The 27,107-nt window shown below is 42.0% G+C and overlaps 1 protein-coding gene across 1 annotated transcript in view; it reads right to left on the bottom strand.

Annotated features, from left to right (window-relative positions):
* Nucleotides 1-13,032: 13,032 nt before the first annotated feature.
* Nucleotides 13,033-27,107, bottom strand: part of atp10a (ATPase phospholipid transporting 10A) — a 197,512-nt gene continuing 183,437 nt past the window's right edge. Inside the window, exon 22 of the mRNA XM_067985794.1 lies at nt 13,033-25,894. Coding sequence (XP_067841895.1) covers nt 25,153-25,894 — 742 coding nt within the window. The 3' untranslated portion in view covers nt 13,033-25,152. The remainder of the gene's footprint in view (nt 25,895-27,107) is intronic.

Here is a 27,107-nt window from a genome sequence, read left to right as displayed (position 1 = left end):
CAGCTGCCACGACAAGAACAGAAACACGTAACAATTCTAAGTGAGAGAGCATTAAATATTTGCCAATATAGAAAGACAGACTTGCACTTATATTGCATCTTTCACGGCCTCAGGATGTCTCACAGTCAATGAAGTACTTTTGAAGTGTAGTCACTTTTGTAAACAATGAAGCAAAGAATTATAGTCTAGTTCAAAAGAACATGAAAGTGGGTTGAGCTGGAAACTCAAAAATGCAGAGCAGGAAATCCACACATAACACATTTAAGGAGCAGGCAAGATAACCAGTTGGAAACTTAACAACTTCTAAATAAATATGTAAAAAATTAAGGCCATGGTTATAATCTACTACCAATCTGAGATCAGTTGAGTACAAAGAGCAACTGGCAAGATTATTTTCTATTCATTCGGGATATAAGTGTCGCTGGCGAGGCTGCATCTATTGCCCATCCCTAGTTGCCCAAGTTTGATACAACTGAGTGATTTACTAGGCCACTTCAGAGAACAGTTAAGAGTCAACCACGTTGGTGTGGGACTGGAGTCACATATAGGCCAGACTGGGTAAGGCGGCAGATTTTCTTCTCTAAAAGGACATTAGTGAGCCATTTGGGTTTCTATGACAAACACTGTTATTGATACCAGCTTTTTTTTAAACTGCCTTCTTGTTATACTGAGGGATTTGGCTGTAAATTGCCCATGCAGAACCCTCTCTAACCAGTACATTTCTAATGATTTAAGAATGCAGGCAAGAGCATCTTTTTTTCTCAAAACATTTAAAAAGTAGATAAAAATTTATAAAGTGCTAAAGACATTCAATGGACAGCCTGAGCCCCAACTTCTCACTGCACTGGTGTTACACTATACATCGTGACAGATCCTAGAGGGTCTCAGCTTAGTGTGTAGCACAGTCAAATGGGGTTCTTTCACCAGAGGCATGCTGCTACTTTCACACTGATGTGCAGCTGAAATTGGCATAGTAACTGCATCCCAAGGATGCACTTACCTCTGTAGCATCAGCGTAAAGTGGTTTTGTTTTGCATTGTAACTGCAGTTACGTTGGGGTGGGGGTCATTTTCTGAGAGCCTGTCAGCAACAGGGGCTACTCCCACTACCATTACCACCAACATCTTGCATTTATTTAGCGTCCTCAACATAGAAAAACATCCCAAAATAATTTACAGAAGTGTAATCAAAAAATGAACCCTCAGCCAAAGAAGGAGATATCAGCAGGGGTGACCAAAAGTTTGGTCAAAGAGCTGGCTTTTAAATAAGTGTCTTAAAGGAGGAGGGAGAGGTGGAGAGACGGAGGGGTATAGGGAGCGAATTCTGGAGCATGCTGCCTAGGCGGCGAAAGGCACTGCTGCCAATGGTGGGGTGAATGGAGGGAGAATGCATCAGCAACATTAAAGTTTATGTGGATATAAGTTAATGTGATAGATACAATTTCTGGTATCCATCTAGCTCAAAAAACATGAAAAGAAGGGATTTATTGTCCTTGGTCTTGTGGCTGATAACATGGTGAAGTAAAATCTTTGAATCAGAGAATCATCATTGAAATTATGCTATTGTATTAATATTTTGGCTTTGACAATTTTGTACACATCTTTTTTAGCTTTAACTAAAAAAAGCAGTGTCAGCCTTGGCTCTAAATCAGAAGGTTGTGGGTTCAAGTCCCACTCCAGAGACTTAAGCATGTAATCCAGGCTGACGTTTCAGAGCAGTGCTGAGGGTGTGCTGCAATGTCAGAGATGTTTTGAATGAGACGTTTAGCAGAGGCCCTGTCTGCCCTCTCAGGTGGACACAAAAGATCCCATAGCACTATTTCGAAGAAGGGAAAGGGAGTTCTCCCAGTGTCCTGGCCAATATGTATCCCTCAATCAACAACATAATTACAACAACTAATTACATAAAAAAGATTATCTGGTCATTATCTCATTGCTGTTTGTGGGATCTTGCTGCGCCCAAATTGGCTGCCACCTTTCTCTAGATTACAACAGTGACTATACTTCAAAAGTACTTAATTGGCTGTTAAATGCTTTGGGACATCCTGAGGTCGTTAGAGGTACAATATAAATGCAAGTCTTTCTTTCTTTAAAGATTAATGCCTCCAATAAATAGCAATGAGAGGAATTACATCCCATGCTGTAATTTTATGTCACAATATGTTGTGCCATTATATTAACTAATTACAGTTGCAAGTTCAAAAGGTAAGCAATGCAAGAGATTTGTTACAATGATTGACAACAATGGATTTATTTGCTATAATTAGTCCAGATACCTGAAGTAATGTTGAATTATATTAGTTTGAGATATTTAAGGTCAAATATCATTCACATAAATTAGAAGCCTTTTGGAAGGATTTTGGAGAAGAAGCTTTGAGGAAAAGACAAAGCAGATTACCACCCAGGAAGGCAAGTAAAGATGAATTGAAGCAGCCTAAAAATCAGCTCTTCATCAAAACGAGTGTACTGTTCAACACTCCAGGGAAGTTGCCGCTACATATGAGGTTGCATCTTTTTGTAATTAAAAAAACAAAGATGTGGTGATGGACTGGGGTGGACAAATGTAAGGGGTCTTACAACACCAGGTTATAGTCCAACAGCTTTATTGGAATCACAAGCTTTCGGAGCTGACGAAGGAGGAAAGCTCCGAAAGCTTGTGATTCCAATAAAGCTGTTGGACTATAATCTGGTGTTGTAAGACCCCTTACATTAAAAAAACAAAGTTAGAGAAGGAACCTGAAAATACTAGTGCCACTTTGATCTCTCCCAAGTACATGCTGTCACCTTGAAATATCAAATTTACTATTACCATGGGTTAAACCCAACTAATGCTGTGATATTTCATTATTGAAGTTCTGTCCACGATATAATCAATTAGTTGAACGTGATCACTGATACTGAACCTTACAATGGTGATAATTGTATCTTTTCAGTTATAGTTAAATAAAGTAGTTATTGGTCATAATTAGAAATCTGAATGTAAACACCAGATGACGAATTCTCGCTTGAAAAATCAAGATTCCCATCCTGGTGCATCCGGGATCCACTGTTCAATCTGTGGTCACCCATTCCGAGCAAAAATAGTTCTCGTCAGTCACCAAAGAACTCACCGCAAAAAAATGAGATGATATTCTGGTGGTCTTCTTCAATATCAAAGGCCGAACGGTAGTAATCTCTGGATAGAAAAGGTACTAATCTCCTGATTACTCCCGGTGCCACACGCTAGTGAGCATAGAAATAGGAAGATGGGGCAGATGAATGCGTGGCTGGAGAGATGTGCAGGAAGGAGGGCTTTAGATTCCTGGGGCATTGGGACCAGTTCTGGGGGAGGTGGGATTTGTACAGGCCGGACGGGTTGCATCTCAACAGAGCTGGGACCAATAGAAACATAGAAATATAGAAAATAGGAGCAAGAGTAGGCCATTCGGCCCTTCAGGCCTGCTCCGCCATTCAAAATTATCATGGCTGATCGTCTAACTCAGTACCCTGTTCCTGCTTTTTCCCCATATCCCTTGATCCCTTTAGCATTAAGAAATATATCTATTTCCTTCTTGAATACATCTAATGATTTGGCCTCCACTGCCTTCTGTGGTAGAGACTTCTACAGGTTCACCACCCTCTGAGTGAAGAAATTTCTCCTCATCTCAGTTCTAAATGGCATACCCCATACCTGAGACTGTTACCCCTGGTTCTGGACTCCCCAGCCATCGGGAACATCCTCCCTGCATCTAGTATGTCCTCGCGGGGAAGTTAGTTAGTGCTGTGGGGGGGTTAAACTAATTTGGCAGGGGCATAGGCACCAGGATATAGCATTGGAAAGGAGAAACAAGGGGCACAAAGGATTAGAAGAGAGTACGGTATTAGGTGGGATCAGACTAGGAGAGAACACAAGAAGGTCTAAGATAGGTTTACAGAGTATGGGCTCTAAATTGGGCCGTGTAGCACCCGTTGTTTTGGTGATACGCGGCCTCTCAAACATCCAAGATGGCAACTTGGCTGCGCATCCATGTTTCCAGCGTGACGTGCACTGGACGCCATCTTGGTATAAGAGTTAGCACACGCGCAAATACCGAACGCCGGAAGCATGTAAAGTAAGGAGAAAATGCGTGCAGTGTGCAACGCTGATTTAAAGTGATAGACACCATTTTGGACCTTAAGGCTCAACTCAACACACTGTCTTAACCACACCCCTCTAGTGCTATTTAAAAGGACCAAGCAGGATTTACAGGTTAGTTGCTGGATTATTGCTTCTGGCTGCTGGTGGGATAGGAAATGTTTTTTGAAGCTCCCTATACTGACTGAGAGTTCCTAGAGTACATTTGAGAGTGGTTTGGCAGGTACTGCCTTACGGTTCGGAAAGTTACAACCGTGGTTGAACAACATTCCTGGCAACCATGGGTGGTCAGCTAGGGCTCCCGTTGGGCATTGAGCACGACTGGGAGCAGGCAGAGAGGCCACGCACAGCAGGTCAAGCTGCGAGGAGAGGGAGGACCAGGAGGTGTAGGACACTGAGCAGGAGGCCATATCCAATGAGGGCATTCCGGGACCAATTCTTTTACCTCAACATGACCGAGGAGGATTGCATCTGATGCCTGAGATTCACCAAGGAAGCCGTGACCGAGATCTGTCAACTGGTGCAGCCTCAGAGCAGGGCAAGGACAGCTTTGCCTGTGACTGTGAAGGTCACCGTGGTGCTGAATTTCTACAGCTCAGGATCATTTCAGGCCTCTGCTGGCAACATGTGCAACATCTCGCAGTATGCCTTGTACTGCTGCATAAGGGAGGTCACAGACGCACTGTACCAGATGAGGAACAGGTTCATCACCTTCCCTCTTGACAGAGGCAAGCAGAACGAGCGAGCACAGGGGTTCACTCGCATTGCTGGCTTCCCCATGGTGCAGGGTGCCATTGACTGCACGCACATTGCCCTGTGTGCCCCACATATCAACACTGTCGTCTTCGTCAACCGAAAGGGCTTCCACTCCCTGAACGTGCAGCTGGTGTGTGACCACACGCATCGAATCATGGAGGTCGTGCCCGCTCTTCTGGGAGCAGTCACAAGGCCTTTGTCATGCAGCAATCCAACGTGCCAGCTATCTTTCACCCTGCTCAGCAAGTCAAAGGCTGGCTACTGGACGACAAAGGCTGGCTACTGGACGACAAGGGCTCTCCCCTCACACCGTGGCTCATGACTCCAGTCAGGAACCCATGCACACGTACACAGCAGGCCTATAATGAGAGCCATGCTGTCACATGCAACATCGTGGAGCGCACCACCCACTCAGTGGAGTACTTCGACTGCCTGGGCCGGTCTGGAGGAGCCCTGCAGTACTCCACTGAGTGGGTGGGCAGATTCGTGGTGGTATGTTGCATGCTGCACAACCTTGCCATCATGAGGGACCAGCCCTTGCCACCAATGGTCGGAGAAGACCCTGAGCCAGAGGTGGAGGAGGAGGAGGAGGCTGAGAAGGAGGAGGAAGCGGCTGAGGAGGAGGAGTGGGGGAGGAGCTGGAAGAGGAAGTGGAGGAAGACGCAAGGAGGCAACAGGGACAACATGCCTTGTCTGCAAGGGCACTGTGTGCTCGCCTGATCCATGCCCGTTAACAATAATGTCAACTACATCCTCCAACAGTTCTACACTCCTCACCTTTCCACTCCCACAAGACAATCAAATCGCCCTCCATCTGATTACACATTGGTTTCCCCCTCAGCTCATCGCACAAATAAAAAACACCACCAAATGCAAATTCAAGGTCAAATTTATCAATAAAGAAATGAAATTATGGAAGCAGAACAGAACTATTCACCCTTGTGCATTGTCTTAGTGCCTGTTGTTCGTGTGCCTTTACCAATCCTAGTGCTCCTATGAGGTGCTTCCCCAGTGGCTGGAGCATGGGTGGTGGGAGGCTGCTGGCCTTCAATGGAGCAGCGTGCAGATGGCCTTGGAGGACTACCTCCAGCAGCGCTGGGTCGGGAGGGCCCGGCTTCAGACTGCACCATCTCAGCATGGACTGCAACAGTCTGGCCTGGCTGGCCAATAGGCAACGACAAGGGCATGGGTGGAGTGGCAGGGGTGGGAGTAGGGATGCTGTTGCCCTGAGAGAGGGCAGCAGGTCCGACTGCCATGGTGCCACTGCCACTCTCACGGGGCGGCGCCTCAGCAATCCTGGTGATCAGCTGGAGAATGGATTGTTGGAGTGCTGCGATGCCCACAGTGGTCCCCAGAGCCACGATAGCAGCTGTCTGAGCTTCCATTGAAGATGTTTGAGCAGCAACTGTAGCTTGCAAACCATTGAAGACATCAGTTTGTGCTGCAATGGAAGCCACGACATTGGTCATCAGATGCTCATCATGGTGGGTTCTACAGGTGTGCTGATGGAGGTGACCACCTGTTCCATGTGGGAAAGGATGGGCTCCAAGCTCTGCACAAAGCCTTGTGCCAAGTTGGAGCTGGACTCCTCCATGCCCTTTAACACTGTGCGCAGGCTTTCTGGCAGGCTTTCCAGTGCCCCGAGCATTTGGTTGTGAACGCCCGTCAGCCGTCTTCTCTAGCCTGGCCCATCAAAGTCCTCATCTGACTCCTCTGCAGCAGAACTAGAGAGCGACCTTGCCTTCCGGCGAATTGGCACCTGCGGTATCTGCTCCCCCCACCTCGGCTCCTGCGTACTTGTGCCCGGTGTCTCACCACGTGCCGATCCCTCCTCTAAACTAGCCTCTAAACAACGCACAGTGTCAGTCTCTGAGCTGGTGGAAGCGAGTGTCAGATCGAATGATGGTGTGACTTCAGTGTCCTCCTATTCCTTCTCCTTGGACGGTGCTGGCTCCAATTCTTGGGTATCTGCAATGACAAAGGGAAACAGGTTGAGTTGTGGAGCGGGGAGAGGAGCAAGTAAGACGTGCATGCTGACAGCATCTGCAGCACGTGAGTCAGCAAAGATTATGGGAGGAGGGAGATGTGGGAAACGAGAAGGAGCATTAGATATGCAGAGATCCCCTTCATCGGGACCTCCAGCGCAGCATGTTGTCACGGCTGCAGCAACGTCCTGCCCAATGATGCGAAGCACTGTCTGTCTAGGGGGGTGAGGACGTGTAGGCGTCCCAGTCCACCCTCAGGTCTCTCCTGCTGCCAGCTGTTATGCGCAACCTCCTCCTGCAAGACAGTGAGTATCCTGCAAGGTGTGTGGGTTATGTGCCTGTCATGGTCGAATAGCTGTCAGTGTGTGTGACCTGTGAGTGGTGCTCGTGTGGCCTGCAAGTGTGGTACTATGTGCGGGTGAGGTGCAGCATGCTGATTACAGCATTGCATATGGATGGGCAGTATTTGTTAGTGGGTGGGTGCCGGGGTGTGATGCGTGGAGCAGTGGTGCATTTGGTCAGATGTGCTACTTGACACTTGCATTCACTCACCTTGACCATTCATGTCAAATCATTGAACTTCTTTCCGCACTGCACCTACGTGCGAGGTGCTATGCTCCTGGCATTCACTTCCTGGGCCACAGCCTACCAATGCCTGCGAAGTTGCATTCTGGAGGGTCTCCTGCTACCCTGCAGGTACATGTTGGCCCTCCTTTCATCCATCCCTTCCACCAGGGCCTCCAGTGCGTCATCTGAAAAGCGTGGGGCCCTCTCTCGTGCTGGTCCTGCTATCCTTGTGGCCATCTTTCCCTCTTCCTAGTGAACTGTGCATATCCCATTTAAAATGTGTACCTGCACCTTTAAGAGGTGCAGGCTGCCGATGATGTGCACTGAGCACGTCCCATTTGCGACTTCCTCATTCTCCGTGCAGCCTCTCAGCAGCACAGGTAGTGCTGGCTGCATGGAGATATCACGGTAAGTAGCAGGCAGCTCGAAATTCACGTGCTGCCTGCGTAGAAGCCATCGGGCACGGGGTAATAGCGGATCACGCTACCTACGCCCGAAAATGGACCCTATCAAATTTATCCATCCCCCATATGTGTAAACGCAAGAAGTATGGTAAACAAGGTTGGTCAGCAGCAGGTGCAATTAGCCACATGGGATTATGAGGTTGTGGCGATAACGGAGACTTGGCTCAAAAAAAGAGCAGGATTGGGTACTAAATATTCCTGGATACAAGGTGTTCAGGAAAGATAGGGAAGGAAAGAAAGGAGGGGCGTGTCAGTATTGATTAAGGAGAATAATAGTACTGGAGAGAGAGAGAGGATGTCCTGGAGGGGTCAAGGACAGAATCTATTTGGTTAGAGTTAAGAAACAATAGAGGTGCCATTACATTACTGGGTGTATTCTATAGGCCACCAACTAGTGGAAAGGAGATGGAGGAGCAAATTTGCAGGGAAATTACAGATAGGTGCAAGAGCCATAGAGTAGTGATAATGAAGGACTTCAACTATCCTAATTTAGACTGGGATAGTAATAGTGTAAAGGGTAAAGAGGGGGAGGAATTTTTGAAGTGTGTTCAGAAGAACTTTCTTGACCAGTATGTTTCCGGCCCAACGAGGAAGGAGGCATTGCTGGATCTGGTTCTGGGGAATGAGGTGGGTCAAGTGGAGCAAGTGTCAGTGGGAGAACATTTAGGGAATAGTGATCATAGTACTATAAGGGTTAGATCAGCTATGGAGAAGGACAAGGAGCAATGTAGAGTAAAAATACTCAATTGGAGGAGGGCCAATTACAGTGGGATGAGAACGGATCTGGTCCAGGTAAATTGGAATCAAAGATTGGCAGGCAAAACGGTAATTGAATAATGGGCGGCCTTTAAAGAAGTGATGGTTCGGGTACAGTCTAGATGCAATCCCACAAGGGGGCAAGGTAGGGCAACTAAAGCCAGAGTTCCCTGGATGATGAAAGAGATGGAGAATAAGATGAAGCAGAAAAAAAGGGGCGTATGACACGTGTCAGGTTGATAATACAAGTGAGAACCAGGCTGAATATAGAAAGTTCAGAGGGGAAGTGAGAAAGGAAATAAGAGAGGCAAAGAGAGAGTATGAGAATAGACTGGCAGCTAACATAAAAGGAAATCCAAAAGTCTTTTATAGGCATATAAACAGTAAATAGGCAGTAAGAGGAGGGGAGGGACTGATTAGGGACCAAAAAGGAGATCTACGCATGGAGGCAGAGGGCATGGCTGAGGTACTAAATGAGTACTTTGCATCGGTCTTTACCAAGGAAGAAGATGCTGCCAAAGTCACAGTAAAAGGGGTAGTTGAGATATTAGGTGGGCTAAAAATTGATAGAGGAGGTATTAGAAAGGCTAGCTGTACTTAAAGTAGATAAGTCACCCAGTCCGGATGGGATGCATCCTAGGTTGCTGAGGGAAGGGTGGAAATTGTGGCGGTACTGGCCATAATCTTCCAATCCTCCTTAGATACGGGGGTGGTGCCAGAGGACTGGAGAATTGAAAATGTTACACCCTTGTTCAAAAAATGGTGTAAGGATAAACCCAGCAACTATAGGCCAGTCAGTTTAACTTCAGTGGTGGAGAAGCTTTTAGAAACGACAATCTGGGACAAAATTAATAGTCACTTGGACAAGTGTAGATTAATAAAGGAAAGCCAGCACAGATTTGTTAAAGGCAAATCGTGTTTAGCTAACCTGATGGAGTTTTTTGATGAGGTAACAGAGAGGGTACATAAGGGCAATGTGGTTGATGTAGTGTATGTGGACTTCAAAAAGCGTTTGATAAAGTGCTGCATAATAGGCTTGTCATCAAAATTGAAGCCCATGAAATAAAAGGGGCAGTGGGAGCATGGATACGAAATTGGCTAAGTGACAGGAAACAGAGAGTAGTGGTGAATGGTTGTTTTTCGGACTGGAGGGAGGTGTACAGTGGTGTTCCCCAGGGGTCAATGCTGGGACCACTCCTTTTCTTGATCATTATTAATGACTTAGACTTGGGTGTACAGGACACAATTTCAAAATTTGCAGATGACACAAATCTTGGAAGTGTAGTGAACACTGAGGAGGATAGTAATAGACATCAAGAGGACACAGACAAGTTGGTGGAATGGGTGGACACGTGGCAGATGAAATTTAATGAAGAAAAGTGCGAAGTGATACATTTTGGTAGGAAGAACGAGGAGAGGCAATATAATCTAAAGGGTACAATTCTAAAAGGGTTGCAGGAACAGAGAGATCGGGGGGTATATGTGCACAAATCTTTGAAAGTGGCAGGGCAGGTTGAGAAAGCGGTTAAAAAAGCATACGGAATCCTGGGCTTTATAATAGAGGCATAGAGTACAAAAGCAAGGAAGTTATGATGAACCTTTATAAAGCACCAGTGTGGCTACAACCAGAGTATTGTGTCCAGTTCTGGGCACTGCACTTTCAGAAGGATGTGAAGGCCTTAGAGAGGGTGCAGAAAAGATTTACCAGAATGGTTCCAGGGATGAAGGACCTCAGTTACATGGATAGACTGGAGAAGCTGGGGTTGTTCTCCTTAGAGCAGAGAAGGTTGAGAGCAGATTTGATAGAGGTGCAAAATCACAAAGGGTCTAGACAAAGTAAATGGAGAGAAACTGTTCCCATTGGCGGAAGGGTCAAGAACCAGAGGACATAGATTTAAGGTGATTGGCAAAAGAACCGAAGGTGACATGAGGAAAAACTTTTTTTACACAGTGAGTGGTTAAGATCTGGAATGCACTGCCTAACAGGGTGGTAGGGACAGATTCAATCGTGGCATTCAAAAGGGAATCGGGTAAGTATTTAAAGGGAAAAAATTTGCAGGGCTACGGAGCGTGCTATAACCATTCTATGATTCGATGAATTAGATGTTAGTGGTACTTTGCATTTTGTGTCAAGTCCTTGAGGTTTTCCAAGTGTGTACGATCTATCAGTAAATCTTTTCAGCATTACATCATACTCATGATGTTACACATAGTGTTCAGAGAAAATCTTCAATTGTGGAACTTTGTCAGATTACCTTTGGAATCATGAATAAATTCTACAGAATTGTCCGATTAAATAAGTGCGACTCATGATAGGCAGATCATATGTAGTTCATCATCACCGCCATCCTCTTCAAGCTCCATGGCAAGTTGATTTCAAAATGTGGAGTGGGAGGAGCAACACAGTTCCTCCTGGCTCTACAGGAGGGGTTTTTAAAAAAGAAATTCCATACTTACCTTTAGTTGGTGGCCACCGTATAATCTTGATCACGGGCTAATTTCTCCAAGGGGTCCTCAACAGGCATTAGGCCCCTAAATAACATATTCAAGGCACTAAACACCTGTTTTTTACGCGACTGCCCTGGATACCTCAAAAAATGGGCCCACGAGTTCAGCAGTGAGAGCAATGCCTGCACAGATTGGACATCACTCATCCCATTACCTGATATGCTTTTCAGGCAGAAGACAAGTGCAATGCGTACAAATTTCTAGCACATTGTTGAAGCTACAAGGAATAAAGGCAATCATCAGGGATGTTGCAGATCTCTCTAGAAGAGATTTGGTTGCTTTAAAGGCAGAAATTTCTAGTCAGCGATAGAGCAGAACAATAAGAGCAGTGAAATAATAACCTAGGAAGCAAAATGAATAATGTACAAAGCAAAAGAACAAAATAATGAATTGTAAAAATCAGTCTAGGCAGTGTTTCATCTGAATTTCTCAAGTCCCTAAGGCTACAGAGGGTTTTCTTATTGAATTTTTTCCAATGCTGCTTAAACTTGCATTATTTTAACCTGGCGTTGGGAGACCAGACAGAATATGCAAGAGATTAGAACCTCACATTCAATTATTCCAAGACTTCAAATAGGCAAGTCAATACGGGAATTGTACATGAATATATTTCCCACCAATCGTTCTGTAAATTTGGTGGATTCAAAATATGGAGGAAAAAGGGCTTTCACTTGGAACAAGAAACGGTTTCCACTGGCAAGAGGGATGGTAATCAGAGGACACAGATATAAGATAATTGACAAAAAAGCCAGGGGGGAGATGAGAATTTTTTTAAAACTCGGGTGGTTGTTATAATCTGGAATGCATTGCCTGAAAGGGTGGTGGAAGCAGATTTAATAGAAACTTTCAAAAGGAAATTGGATTTCTACTTAAAAAGAAAAAAATTGCAGGGCTATGGGGAAAGAGCAGCGGAGTGGGACTAGCTCTTTCAGAGAGCCGGCACAGGCACGATGGGCCGAATGGCTTCCTTCTGTGTTGCATGATTCTATGAAGGGGAACAAAAATTAAAACTAACCACTGTATTAACAAACAATTTTAGATTCAAAGATCTGTACTAGGTTCCAATTATAAGGTGATGACTGCCAGATATAATCCTTACACTAATGACCAGTTAATGCCAAATAGGTAGAAGGGTCAATTTGGTGGAATTATTAGAAAATCAAAAATTGAGAGATCAGTTAAATGGAAGCAGATGGCCAATTTTACCTTTGTTCGAATCATGAGGCCTAATTTTTTAAAAAAAAGTTTTAAATCTATGGTTAGTAGCAAATCTTGACAAAGGCTTGGGGAAGGGGAAGGGGAAGGATAGTCTGTGGTTTGTTTCAGAGCAGACCAGGTCTATTGGCATTAGTGCTGTGAATCAGATATATTGTGGCAAGATCCTCCTTGCCCATCACCTGTCTATCCACTTAATTTAAATGCAAGGGCTCCATGTAATTTTTTTTTTGACCAGACAAGGGTGTGCCTATTGGTGCACATGGTGAATTGTGGAGTTGGAGCATAGGATTTGATCCACTTTTGTAAAGTAGCATTGAAGGCCATTGGTCTGAGTATTGCATGAAGGAATTCCCACTCCAATTGGTCAAATGTCTTCTCTGCACTCAGGTGGTATTAGGGCAAGGATGTTGGTTTGTTTCAGTGCTGCACACTGTGATTATAAGCACTTGATGATTTCTCCATGTGGTGGTCCTGGGTGAAGGTGGTTTGGTTCACATTGGCTATACCAGGAGTAATTATGTTCAACCTGGTAGCCATCTTTCGTAGAAGATGGGGATATAGCCATTAAATTGATGGTGGCCCAATACTACACAATTTCTGTGGCTGAATCTGGAATACAATTTTCCACACAGCAGAATAACTGGAGTGCTTGAAGAACAGCAGATGAATTTTAATCACTGAGGGAAATTACAAGTCTGTGGGCTAGATTTTCCACACATTGACTATGAATAGCTGGTGTGCAAGGCAACACAAATAAACAATCAATATAAATACATTTATATAATTTTCAAATTGTTGTCCAATTAACAGCACAGGTCAAAAATTAACATGTCCCACAATAAATATCTCACTTTAACCTATGGAAAATACACTTTATAAGAGTGTTGAGCTAACGATACAAAGCAAATACAACATTCTTCTGCTGTAGGCATACACGCACAATTTGCAGGCTGAAGCTGCTGCAACCTGTCTGCATTGCTATCTTTGGTAAAAAGAGGGAGAGCAAAAGGCAGTTAACACAGTAGCAATTCCTTTTGTTTGCCCAGCGAGATGCCTTTGCCAGTAGGCTGGGCTGGGTGAGCAATACAAGACCCATATGCTCATTTTACTGCATTGGGGAGATCTCCACCAACTACTTTATTGACACAAACAAAACACAACTGTAGTCTAAATCAACCGATTAAAGAGACAGCAATTTAAATGACTTCACTTTAAAAAAAACAGTACTCACTTGGGTGTCATTTTAAAGAGGTGATTTAAAACACCGTACCCACTTTAGGTCTCCACTGGTGTCCCCTTCAGATAGGAGGCTTGAACAGACATTTCCAGGTTTTATTTGATACGCTGATAGGGTGAGATGAAGACGGGTGAGAGGAGGCTCTTATGGAGCATAAACGGCGGTATAGACCAGTTGGGACGAATGGCCTGTGTCTATGCTGTAAATTCAATGCAAGGTTCCTGTTAATGCTACTGCACAATACGTTGATGGGTGTGATTTCGGAGAGTGAAACAACTCTTGACGAGTTGGAGCACTCTGCTGCCACGCTCCCTGCAACTCAGCAAAAATCGACACAGGGCCGAACCACTATGAATGACAAAAGCTCAGATCTTCAGTCGGGAATCAATACCCTTTCCCAGTAGAGGTACAGCTCTACTGGTTTGTGTGCAGAAGCAAGTCACATATTTCTTGGTAAGAGAAGTGTTGGTCTGGGAAACCTGCTACTAAAAAGAATCGACTGTGTCACAAAGGCAGGAAGGTGAACTTTTAAACTGTTCTGAGATTCTCAATTTTTAGCATCAAATGTTGATAAGAGGTTCTAAAAGCAATGCGTAATGGAATCACTGCACACAGAATCTTATGAGATACAAATGAGGTGTATTTTTGAACTGTAACATTTGAATTGGTCACAGTTAAGCCATTTAAGTAAATTGCATCTTAGAGTACAGAATTGAATGTTACCAATTACAACATCTGACTGGTAGCGATATGCCGATTTAATATCATCCACTACCATATCTAAATGGGCTGTGGTCATGTTATAGCGATCTGAAAATAATTCTGAATCCCTTTATTAAATTCCAGTGTTTAGTCACAAAACTTTTATTTATATAATTTTAATTTCCTAACATCCGGCATAACATTTATTAACCTACGTTCGTACAATCTGTTGCATGAATTATAGGTAACGCCTTTCAAATCATAACTATTTGAATTTTCATTGTATACAGACAGTAATGTTATTCTACATAAACACAAACTACATTCAAAATTTGTGTCTTTTTCCAATTCACAAGAGTGAAAAACTTGCCAAGGCAATGTCGTATGGAAGGAAACCATAGGTAAGCTTTTAAAAATACTTTGAGCCTCTCTCTCTCAATACTTGTCAACACAACAGAATGACTGTACTAAATAGTTCTACATACTGGTCCTTTTAGGGTGCGTTTACATGATGACTTTAGTGTTGCCACAAAACGATTTCTGTTTCGCACTGATTCTAAAAACGTACCAGAACTTTCCTAGGGCCTTCTCCTGATTGGCTGCCGTAACTTTGGCGGGAACCCAGTTTATGGGCCCATCTGAGGTTTCAGCCGAATTTGCAGCGACCAATCAGAAGCTCTGATGAGATTCCCGGTAGCAGTACCAACGTGGGCGGGCCCCGACTCTGGACTTGGGCTGTATTTACACTACGGGTAAAATTCTCTGAGACTCCCTGACAATGGGGATCCTTACAGTGGAAAAACTGCAGGTGTCCGTTATCTTCCGCCCATTGATTTCACCCTATAATCGATGAGTTTTTGTGAAGTGAAACCGCTTCTCACTGACCCTACAGGAAGCCTTTGTTGGTACGCTTGTGTTTTTTAATTTTACTATTGTTATGTAGGCTGGAAATTTTTTTTTAGAAAGTGTTTATTGGTGTTTTTTCTTCAGAATGTTTTCCACATCTAAGCAAAGGAGATTTGTTTTACTTGATGGTCCAAATTCAATAAAATATGCAGGGATTTGCCAGAGAATATAAAAAATCTTATATGAATGAACAGTGGTTCTTTTTTAAAGTCATTTTTCACAACCCCAAAACAGATATGAACTGTGCAATAAAAGATCTGAGCTAGCCACGTAACTGTTTCACAAACTTGTTTTTCTGCAGTGCCTATGAATTGGCTCCAAGAAATAAATTGGAAACAGAAAACAACCCGCTCAAAACCTTTGTTATTCACCACCCTAAACTAAATTCCTTTTGTGGTAGACCTGCCATTAAAATGTGTTGGTATACCATCAAAACAGTTTGTTTCACTGTGGCACTAGGTTCCCAGCCTGCGCCAAGAGAGGGCAACAGTTGGATGTGTTACAAGTGGCTTCAGTGCCCCTCAGCTACAGAGAGCAAAATCAGTCAAGATTCCTGTAGTTCGCTTTCCCACAGAGATCACGGGATGTCAGGTGAGCGCATGATCGGGCTTGGCTGTGTAGACTTCCACAGTCAAATAGTTTACTAGTACTGACAGTCTAACATCATACATTTAGATTGGCCACTTAGGCAAGGTACTGGGTATAAGGCAACTGATGCCTGTGAAACTGTGGCCCAAAAAGGACTCTAGTTTATTCAGACAGTGAAGAATAAAGGTTGCTTAAGGGGCCTCTGTAGTGAAATGATTAGCGTGCACCATACTTTAAGCAAACAGTTCCTGGAAAAACAGTCAGGCAACATGAAATACAAAACATATTTTGAACACTTTAGAACTTGGGTACCTGCAGCCAAAATAATCCATATGTTTAATGTTAACTGGAAAAATCCACATGCATTTGCTAACTATTATATTCCAATAATTACTAGCTTTCAAGTTAAAATAATCTTGACATTTTTCTTACTCTGTTTTCTTCATAAAATGTTCTTGTTATATACAAAAAAAATAAAATGAACTTTTTCTGAGAGTTCAAAGAAAAAATATAATGTATATCCTATATTAGGTGCTTTATATGAGGCACATGCTGCTCATAGGTAGATGCAATAGTTCCCTAATTAAGAGAGAAACATTTGGTTGTACCTTGTAGTCCATAAACACAAACCAGGGCTAACCCTTCAACCTTCTGTAAAATTATTTGCTCCAAAGACTAGGCTGGATGTTTTCTAGGTCTGGAAGTTATTTTGTGGGACAGTCTGTCTGAAATTCTTCTCTCCACTATTTTAGCAGTAGCGTTGTCTCATCTATTTTATTTCCCTACATTACAACAGTGACTACACTTCAAAAGTATTTAATTGGCTGTAAAGCGCTTTGGGACGTCTCAAGTTCGTGAAAGGCTCTATATACATGCAAGCCCTATCTTTTTTTCTTTAAAAACATTAATGCTTCCGATAAATAGCAGTGAGAGGAATTACGTCCCATGCCTTAACTTTATGTCACCAATATATTGTGCCATTATATTAACCAATTGCAATTGCAAGTGCAAAAGGTAAGCAACATAAGAGATTTGGTTGTGTTTTCTAACCTTTTAGGTAACCATTTTACACTTACTAACAATCAATCCCATTTCTGGTTGTATAGTGTTGCAGGAACTCCTGAATCTAAATTATTTATTTTTTAAAACAAAATTCAAGTAAATAAAAGTTTTCTTTTTTCAAAAAAAAAGTATTTGTAAACATCAGGTGAAGAAAATATGCTTATGAGATGAAAATAATCTTTGTTTGGTTTGCATAATTTGGTGGCAAAGCTTACATGTATAACTTTATAAAAAATTAATTGGAACTATTTATAAAAACAGTTGATGAATGCTGTGCCAAATAATCACCTGAAATAATGTGGCAAGCAACATCAGACAAGGAGATTTCCCTTTTACTGTACTGTACTTCCAAAAATGAAGGGAGAGGTACCCCTTGTTTTGCAAGTCTTGTCCATTAGGAAGTAGATCACAACAGCTTGAACTGATCTTACTTCAGACCTATTAGGGAGGTGAGATGGTGACTGCATTTGCCAGAGCTTAAAAGGACTCAGCTCTGAAAAGCTGATAGCACCATTTTGGAACAGAATATAGTTTGCTTTTCTTTCTTTTCCCTCCATCCTGGATAAGACACTTGCTTGGCTATTTTAAAAGAGGTGCTCTGTTGAGGTAAGATGCACCTGCCTCGCATCGCAGCCCAAGGCCCAGTTGATGACTGAGACTCAGGTGCGCCTTGCAGTACTCAGAGACGTGTCTCTTAACCCCTAAGATATTGGGCTTAAATCCTTCTCTATTGACTTGTTTCACTTGCACTATTGTTTTTCACCCAAAAACCAGTAGATCAGACAAACAATCTTAAAAAAAAATGTTTAGTGACCCAGGGCTTGACACTGCTAAAACATTCAGGCCCCAAGAGATGTATAAATACACACAAGTACTGTGCTGTTGCCTACTTGTTGTATCTGATGCCTAGTGCCAAAAGCACCATTACAATGCCCCTTTTTTTGGAGCAAAAAGGGTTCTACAGTAATATACTCTCAATGGTGACACTAACAGTAACACTGTTCGAACATCCACACCAAAAAGCAAGGCCTAGAGTGCAAACTAGTGGAATTTCAACCTCTGCAAAAAGGGATAGTGTCATTTTTGCAGTTAATTTTAAAATCTCTCTGGTTGAAAAGGAAAAAGTTCACGTTATTATCTTCACTTTTGCTGATGCCGTTCTAAGTGTTGCATTATTGTCAGTTATGGTTCTGTGCTAGATGCAGACAGTTAAGAGTTACAAGACTATATATAACCAATGTGTAATCATCTTAACAGGCAATTAGGAGCTGTAGTTCAGAGTTAGAACAACAATTCTAATGAGGCTCAGGCTTAAAAAGAATATGCCAGAGTGGCTGTCAAAGATGAAAGATGTTAGGCATATATAAATTGAGAATTATTGGATTTAAGCAACACGATTACAGTCGACTTAAAAAATCCTCTGTGCAGAAATTGTAAGTTGAGAAACAGAGATGAAGAGCCAAGGCCCATAGCGCAGGCACCATCAAGATTGTAAAGAATGAGAGCGATGAGGTCAATTGGTGATTGGGTGATGTCAAACTTGGTAAGATGTTGCACAGTTTTGAGGGTCTAGACAAGAATCAGCCATGGTGGGAGGAATGCAATGAGTCTTGGTTTCAACACAGTGAAGATGCAGATTGCACATAGATAATAAAGCAAAACCAGCCCACAGTATCTCAATATTTTAGGCAACTAGTCCTAAGATGCAAGGCACAGAACCAAGAAATAATAAACTTGGAGTGTTAATATTTACTAGGTTAGTGTGGATTTATAAATTATAATTTCAAATTCTTCCTTGGAGGTATATGAAAGCAATATTAAGTTTGGTATTTGTTTTGTTCCATTTTAATGTTCAACTGGACTGGCAGACGGAGCCTCAGTTTAACATCTCATCTGAAGGATGGGGCCGCCAATATCCTTCATACCGCACTGAAATGTCAGCCTAGATCATGTGCTCGAGTGAAGCTTGAAGCCACAAGCTTTTGTCTGAGAGGTGGGATGTGCCATCAACTTAGCCAAGTTGACACTTGATCAGTGACTGTGGAATGATTGTAGTATCATCATGTGCAAGAAAATCCATAAGGTTGGATTCACATTCACAGTAATTAATGGGTTATTAGTAATAAACACTATTGTTGAAACAGCACACAATTACTTTTGATACAAACATGTTCGTTACATGTTGCATATCCATACAACTTTTGATGAAAGATCTCCACTCAAAACATTAACTGCCTTTTCTAATACTGACGAGCCAGCTGTCTATTTCCAGCACCGTCTGTTCTTATTTCAGATTTCCAGCGTTTGCACTTTGTCTTTCTTTGCTTTTTTATATAGGAGCCTAGATAAAACCATAAGATCTCAGTATCGTTCTTCACACTACAGGAAGGATATTGAGGCTTTAAGAGAAGGTGTTACATAGACTGAACTAGGATTCTACCTGGTAAAAGAAATTACAAATACAAAGAAAGACTTGAAAAATTAGGGCTGCTTTCATTAAAACAATGCAGGTTAAGGGGCGATACGATAGAAGTGTTTAAAATCATGAAGGATGGGTTAGGGTAGATAGAAACAGACTGCTTCCAGTAGTTGAGGGGTCCAGAGCGAGGGGTCATAGATACAGGATTAAATATAAGACAATTAGAACAGAGGGCAGGAGAAACTTCTTCACACAGAGTTGTGAGGCTATAGAATTCACTTCCAGGGGGAAAAGTGGACAAAGGGATATGGGAACAGGGTGGGTAGATCTGATTAGGACTATTTGGAAGCGTGGAGAGTAAATGAAGACAGACTGGTCGGAATGAATGGCGGTAATTCAAACTTTTATCACTGGGCAATAGCAAATAGTAATAGCAAATTTTTAGCCCGTTTTACTTCATTGGAAAAGATAATCAGGAAAGGTGTAAAACAGGCTGTGGGTTCGCTGGGTATTTTTATGTATTTCAGTGGCACTCCTAGGTGGAGTTACAGTGGCTCTAGGGAGGTAGTGGTCTTGTAGATATCAATGAGCAGAGAGGAAACAGTGGAAAGCCTCTGGAAGAGCAACAGCAGTTCAAAGTTAAGTCCTTAACTATGAAAAATGCTTTTGGACAACAGCTTTGAGAAAGGGAAATCGTGTTTGACCAATTTATTAGAGTTCTTTGAGGAAGTAACAAGCAATGTGGATAAAGGGGATCCTGTGGATGTGGTGTACTTGGATTTCCAGAAGGCATGTGATGAGGTGCCACATCAAAGGTTACTACACAAAATAAGAGCTCATGATGTAGGGGGTAACATATTAGCATGGATAAAGGATTGGTTAGCTAACAGGAAACAGAGAGCAGGCATAAATGGGTCATTTTCAGGTTGGCAAGATGTAACGAGTGGAGTGCCACAGGGATCAGTGCTGGGGCCTCAACTATTTACAATCTATATCAATAACTTGGATAAAGGAACCGAATGTACAGTTGCTAAATTTGCTGATGACACAACGGTAGGTAGGAAACTATGTTGTGAAGAGGACATAAGGAGTCTGAAAGGGATTTGATAGGTTAATTGAATGGGCAAAGATTTGGCAGATGGAGTATAATGTGGGAAAATGTGAACTTGTCCACTTTGGCAGGAGGAATAGAAAAGCAGTATATTATTTAAATGGAGAGATTCTAGGAGTAGGGGCCACAGTCTAAAAATTAGAGCCAGACCTTTCAGGAGCGAGATTAGAAAACATTTCTACACACAAAGGGTGGAAGAAGTTTGGAAAACTCTACCACAAACGGCAATTGATACTAGCTCAATCGCTAAATTTAAATCTGAGATAGATAGCTTTTTGGCAACCAAAGGTATTAAGGGATATGGGCCAAAGGCAGGTATATGGAGTTAGATCACAGATCAGCCATGATCTTATCAAATGGCGGAGCAGGCACGAGGGGCTGAATGGCCTACTCCTGTTCCTATGTTCCTAGATTGCAGAATTCTGAGGTACTGAGGGATCAGGGTGCCCTAGTACATGAATCACAAAATGTTAGTATGCAGGTACAGCAAGTGATTAGGATGGCAAATGGAATGTTGTCATTTATTGCAAGGGGAATGGAATATAAAAGTAGAGATGTTTTGCTACAGTTGTACAGGGCATTGGCGAGACCACATCTAGAATACTGTGTGCAGTTTTGGTCTCCTTATTTAAGAAAGGACATAATTGCTTTAGAGGCGGTTCAGAGAAGGTTCACTCGATTGATTCCTGGGATGAGGGGGTTATCTTATGAGGAAAGTTTGGACAAGTTGGGCCTGTATACATTGGAGTTTAGAAGAATGAGAGGTGATCTTAATGAAACATATAAAATCCTGAGGGGACTAGAAGGGGTAGATGCTGAGAGGATGTTTCCCCTTGTGAGAGAGACTAGAACTAGGGGCCACAGTTTAAAAATAAGGGGTCTCCCATTTAAGACGGAGATGAGGAGAATTTTTTTCTCTCAGAGGGTCGTGAGTCTGTGGAGCTCCATTTCCCAGAGAGCGGTGGAGGCAGGGTCATTGAATATTTTTAAGGCGGAGTTAGATAGATTCCTGATTAACAAGGGAGTCACAGGTTATAGTAGGTAGATGGGAAAGTAGGGTTGAGGTCACAATCAGATCAGCAATGATCTTATCAAATAGCAGAGCAGGCTCGAGGGGCCGAATGGCTTACTGCTGCTCTTAATTTGTATGTTCGTATGTAGGTGGGGCATAGAGGTGCACGTAGATGAGGATAGCGGGAGATAATCCCCATATGGATAATAAAGGATAATGAAAACTGCTTTTTGTGTGCAATAACAAGAAACCCCATAAAATATCCTGCAGACATCTGCTAATGTGAATGCAAGGTCAGAGGGAAAGAGGCACAAGTTGTGTCCATTTGCAAAGAGTGATTCATTTTCATGGCAACTGATGATCAGCTAATTAATACAACACAATAACTCAACACAAAATGAAATGCATGCACATTATGACACTTAGTAATCATGTGAATAGGAGAAAAGGACAGATAGAGGCCCTTTTGTAGTTATTGGGAGAAATCCATATCTACATATATAGACACACAAATTGAATTTCAGAGCCTACTCTCATGCTGGATTCTTGTCTCAATAGGAGTTTACAGCTCGATTTTAATATTTTACATTTAAATGTGAATTTTAAATGAAACTTAAAATAAGGTATGCAGTTAGAAGAGGCCTTTTGGCCCGTCAAGCCTGGTCCTTCCCACAATGTGTACTGCAATCGAATCAGATATTCCTCCATCACTCCTGAAATTGACATAATGAAAGGTTAAGGATTTTAAAATTATCGCATAAAAGGCCACAAATCCTTTTACAGAGGTTGAAAATTCCAGAGGTTTGAACCCTTGTCTTTTTAGGGCATGAGCCTGTGACATCACCTCCTGCAGGCGATTAAATGTGTCACGAGAGTCCAGCATAATGCAAACTGTACATGGTCTGTGCTTTGACAGCAGTGGGTTCCATGAACTCTCTTCTTGTGCCATGCTTTCTTGCAGCTTGAGAAACTGTCTGATCACTTACAAGATGAGGCAAGTTTTTTGGAATATAGTGATTAGTTTAGCTGTCCACCAACTATCACTTCCTGATGGAATGCTTCAGGCAATCCAAGAATTTTCTAGACTATTAAAAAAATTATCTATTTATTTACTTAAATTAGTACCAATCCACATTCTAGGATCAATTCACATTGAGGTGGTCAAATTTTACCATGTTCCAAACAAGGCAGGGGACAATGGGAGCTGGGCTGGCCAGAACTGGAACTCTGATCTGTGCTTTGCTGCTGATGAAAATATGTGTTGCATACCTTAACAAGTTTAATAACAATGCCTTCAAATAAGATACAGAAGTAAGTGAAAATTGGACTGTACTTTAAAGCTTAGATCCTTTTTAGAAATTACTGGCCAGTGCAATGTTTGGTCCCAAATTGAACAGATGCCATCAACAGTATCTATAACCACCTTTAAACAAAGCAATCTACTAATGGATAGAGTGTCTGAACGTACCACTTTTCTTATGGAATGAGGGTCCCTAAAGCTATTAATTTTCCCTACTACAGTGCAAGCCCTGTGCATCCAAACACTAACGTTATTTTACTGAAACACTTCTTTCCAGTTATTAAACTGTACACATTTGAAATAATTCAAATATCTTTCCATGTGTTATGGAGAATATCGAGTCTGTTATGTTCAACACTGAGCTTTGTTTTGGGTTTCTTTCTAGGGCTGATTTAACAAATGGACACCACCGGTGAGGACCCTTGCCCTCCATTAGTCATGAATTTTTTTTTCATATTTCATGGGACTAGATGGCAGATGAGGAACAGAATTCAACAGCAATATTATAACCACACTATAATTCATAAAATTTAGTCCCCAATTAAAATTTACATCTAATTTTATAATTTCAGTATCATTTAGCATGTACTATAAACAGAGTGCATGATAGGAGCTGTGAGATACAATCAACATCCCACAATATTCTGATTTTGTTGCTCATACATAATCAGTGAGATATCAATCATATCTATGGTGCCTCATTATGTATTCCACAATTAAATAGGAAGCAATTTTCTGTTTTCCATTAATCTCACTGGCATTGGTTTTCAATGAGATTGCATCACATTATGGATGCAGCTTCTTTTTGAGGGAAAAGGTTAGTGTGTATATGAGGGGGAGAAAGAGATTTCAATACAAAGTTAACGTGGCAAAAGAAAATTAAAAGTCTCCCAGTTGGTAGGAGATTATTTTTAGTTCTAACCTGTTTCTTGCTTTCCTTTCCACCATTGAAACCTGCCATCCCGTTCCTGGGAATTGCTACAGGACAAGTTGTGAATTTTCCCACCTTGGACCCCCGGCCAGAATCCAGGGCTGGACCAGATGATAAATGCAAATGAAAATAATGTCCTTTATATTTATCTTCTTTAAATAAAGATAGTCTTTTATAGAGAGAAAAAAATTATATACATTAGTTGATCTCCCTTGGACATGGGAATCCAGGCCAAGTGTATCCTTCAGGCGAAGCTAGATTAGTGGCTGGTGGATAATTGGATCTGAGCTTGCAGACTTAATGGAGTCCTCATTCTAAAGATCAAACCTTCTGTCCTTATTTTCAATTTTAAATTCCTATGTCCACATTTATAATGAGAATGCCTATGTGAACTAATTGCACAGTAATTACACCTGGTGGCATTGGAGCAGCTCCAGGAGAGGGGGCAATTACAATGTGACAAGTTTACATAGGCAGTTTGCATTATAAATGTGGACATACAAAAAGTTGACGTGCACACACACACACACACATGTTAATTTTAACTTTTGACGATAGTGTAAAACAAAACAACTCACATTTATATAGTGCCTTTATCTAGTAAAACGCCCAAGGCACTTTACAGGAGTGTTATCAAACAAAATTTGACACTGAGCCACAAGGGCAAGCGCAATTAGGGATGGGCAATAAATGCCGGCCTCGCCAGCGACGCCCACATCCCATGAACGAATAAAAAAAAGACAATTAGGTCAGGTGGCCAAAAGCTTGGTCAAAGAAGCAGGTTTTAAGGAGCGTCTTAAAGGTAGAGAGAGGTGGAAAGGTTTAGGCAGGGAATTCCAGCGCTTAGGGCCAATGCAGCTGAAGGCACACGGGCAATATCGGATCGGTTGCCTGTTATACACCTCTCCCGATTTTCTAAAAGAGGTGTATAATGGGTGGCTGATCCACCAAAGGTTAAAATTACTCCCATACACACATACCAGCACAGGATCTTGTCAGCAAATGGGATTTAGGGTTTTGTGTATACATAAATAAAATAGTAAATGGGTTCTTTTAGAACAGAGGAAATGTTCCAGAGTTGTTTCAGATTTCACTAACATAGTGACCATCTTTCTTTTGATCCGTGAAACAAAGACAAAAAAAAGTGTCTTCTCTGAGTTATCTCAATTTTCAGCTACGGGCTTTCCCCCCGCCCCCCCTGGGTTGGGGAAGAGGAGAATGGGACCGAATGCAAAAGTTAGTTTGGACACAATGTTTAGGTAGGACATACAGAACGGTTCATGTGACTTGGGATTGCAAGCCGCATTTCGATAACAGCACTATTTCAGATAGTTATATATTAAATTTTGCACCACCTTTTCTAAATTCTACATGTGCAAATTATAAAATACATAATTTTGCTCTTATTTAGGATTTATGAAAAGATGATATAATATTAAATATAAAATTTTATAAGAAATAAAATCTGAAACTGTGCAAAATTTAAGATGAAGGCACTTTAGGCAGCCAGCTCTCAGTCACAACGGAGTCATTTCCAGAGAACTCTCTTCCGACGAGTTTCTTGGAGTGGTCTGAATCATGCTGCTTGAGATGTAGGAAGTGTCCTGAAATACTTTGTCAGAGAGTTTTGTACTCTCTGGCTCTATATTACCTGGCACAGATCTCTCACCTTCCGCTGTCTGTATCTGTAAACCGCTGTGTGACGAGGAATGTAAAAAACACATTGCATCATTAGTGGGTGGTGTTGATGTCCTCCAGTTTAGTAAACATAAATTTGATTGGTCCAGCCCAGAACGAGGGTGCAATCGAACTCCATCTTCTGTGAAAGGCAATTCTGTTGCTAACTCAGACCGCTGAAGTTCTTGCAAGCCTGACAGTGCATTTTGAATGGAAACAGATGATGGATTACCGTTTGGAAGCGAGTATTTTTCACCACTTGTTGCACTTTCTGCAAGCTCCATTGCAGGTAAATTGGTTTCTCGTAATTCAGGTGCCAGTTGTTTATTTAATGGTCCATAACAGGTTTGGTTTGTATCGAAGGGGACACTTTGGCCATTGCCCAATGAGGATTCATCAACCCCAATCCCAGAATCCTTCGAAAGCGGTATTGTGAAGTCAGGTTTTGGCGCGACTGACAAATTGCCTTGGGCATTCCATTTATTGACACGATTACAGGCCACAGGGTGGAGTCTGTCCAGCTGGCGACCTCGCTGGATTGGTGTGGGGAATAAGGTGCCTTGAAAGGTTCTGTATAAGTACCTAGAGAAAATTGTTTTTATATATATATATATATATATATATATAGAGGAAAAAAAACAAAAATTGCAAGATATTAAAACAGAAAAAAAGCAAACATCTGAGATTTCTGGGCAGACTAGAAAAAATTCCAAAGCCTCCCTTACCTACATGTGATTCACTCATCAATAATGACTAGGCAATGTACCAACATGCTGCAAACTAAAATTCACACTTGCCAGACTGAATCAAAATGCTTATCTACTTTGTTATATACAGTTACTGACTAAACAGCTGGAAAAATAGCATAGCCCTCCATCTGTAGTTTGTTTTTGGTCTCTTACTATTCATCAGACCATTGTATAAGCAATCCCATTTCACTGATCTTCAATCCTGTTCCATATGGTGATGTTTTTAACAGGCATACCTTTTATAACAGGCGTACGTTTTGAGGAGAGAAAAAAAATGGAAAAATGTTTACTGTGCTTCCGTCAATTTCATTTTTATTGCAATACTCATGAGGGCTGGGTTGTGGGAAGATAGACTTGTGCGTCCCGTGGGAAAGGAGAGGGGGAAGTTGGGTATACAAGATAAAAACCTGGAAGGTCCTGAGTGAAGGGGGAGAAGAGAGAGCTGTGAAAAGTGAAATTCAGTTGCTGACTTGTATCATTGTTACCAGCTCTTAAAAACACCCTGTTCCTAATACATAAACGTGTTTAAAGTTTTGTCTGTAAGAAACTGAAGGCCCCGTTATTGGTGCTTACTTGGATCATCACAGTGTTTAAATTGGAGCAGTAAATACATTATGAAATAGTTACTGCAAATTAAATACTCCAGGATATGCAATACTATATTTTACTTAAGAGTGAGCTGGACCAGTTCATTAATATTTATTCAGCTGTAGCTACACTGCCCCTTGCCAGGTACCATTCCTTGGCTGAGGCTGGGCAGTTAAGCTACTGAGGCCACCACAAATGCTTCTCTGTAAATGGCTCCTCGGAGGTGTGCAAGAGTGGCTTGGGTTGACAGCTTCTATGGTTCAGATGAAAAATGTGCTCTTTATGGGACTGTAGGTGCATCTACTGCTCCACTGAGTTGCATGCTGTCCCACCAACTTGCTGCTCCATTAAGCTGCACATTTTAAAAAAATTTATAAATAAAAAATATCAGGTAACTGGCTCTCTACACTGATTTCATCAGAATTTCTGCTTGGTAACTTCTTCCTAAATTTGCATCT

The sequence above is a fragment of the Heptranchias perlo genome, chromosome 6 (assembly GCF_035084215.1).
Source record: "Heptranchias perlo isolate sHepPer1 chromosome 6, sHepPer1.hap1, whole genome shotgun sequence".
Taxonomy (NCBI): Eukaryota; Metazoa; Chordata; class Chondrichthyes; order Hexanchiformes; family Hexanchidae; genus Heptranchias; species Heptranchias perlo.
The sequence above is the reverse complement of the archived record's forward strand: the minus strand, read 5'-3'. Positions and strand labels throughout refer to the sequence as shown.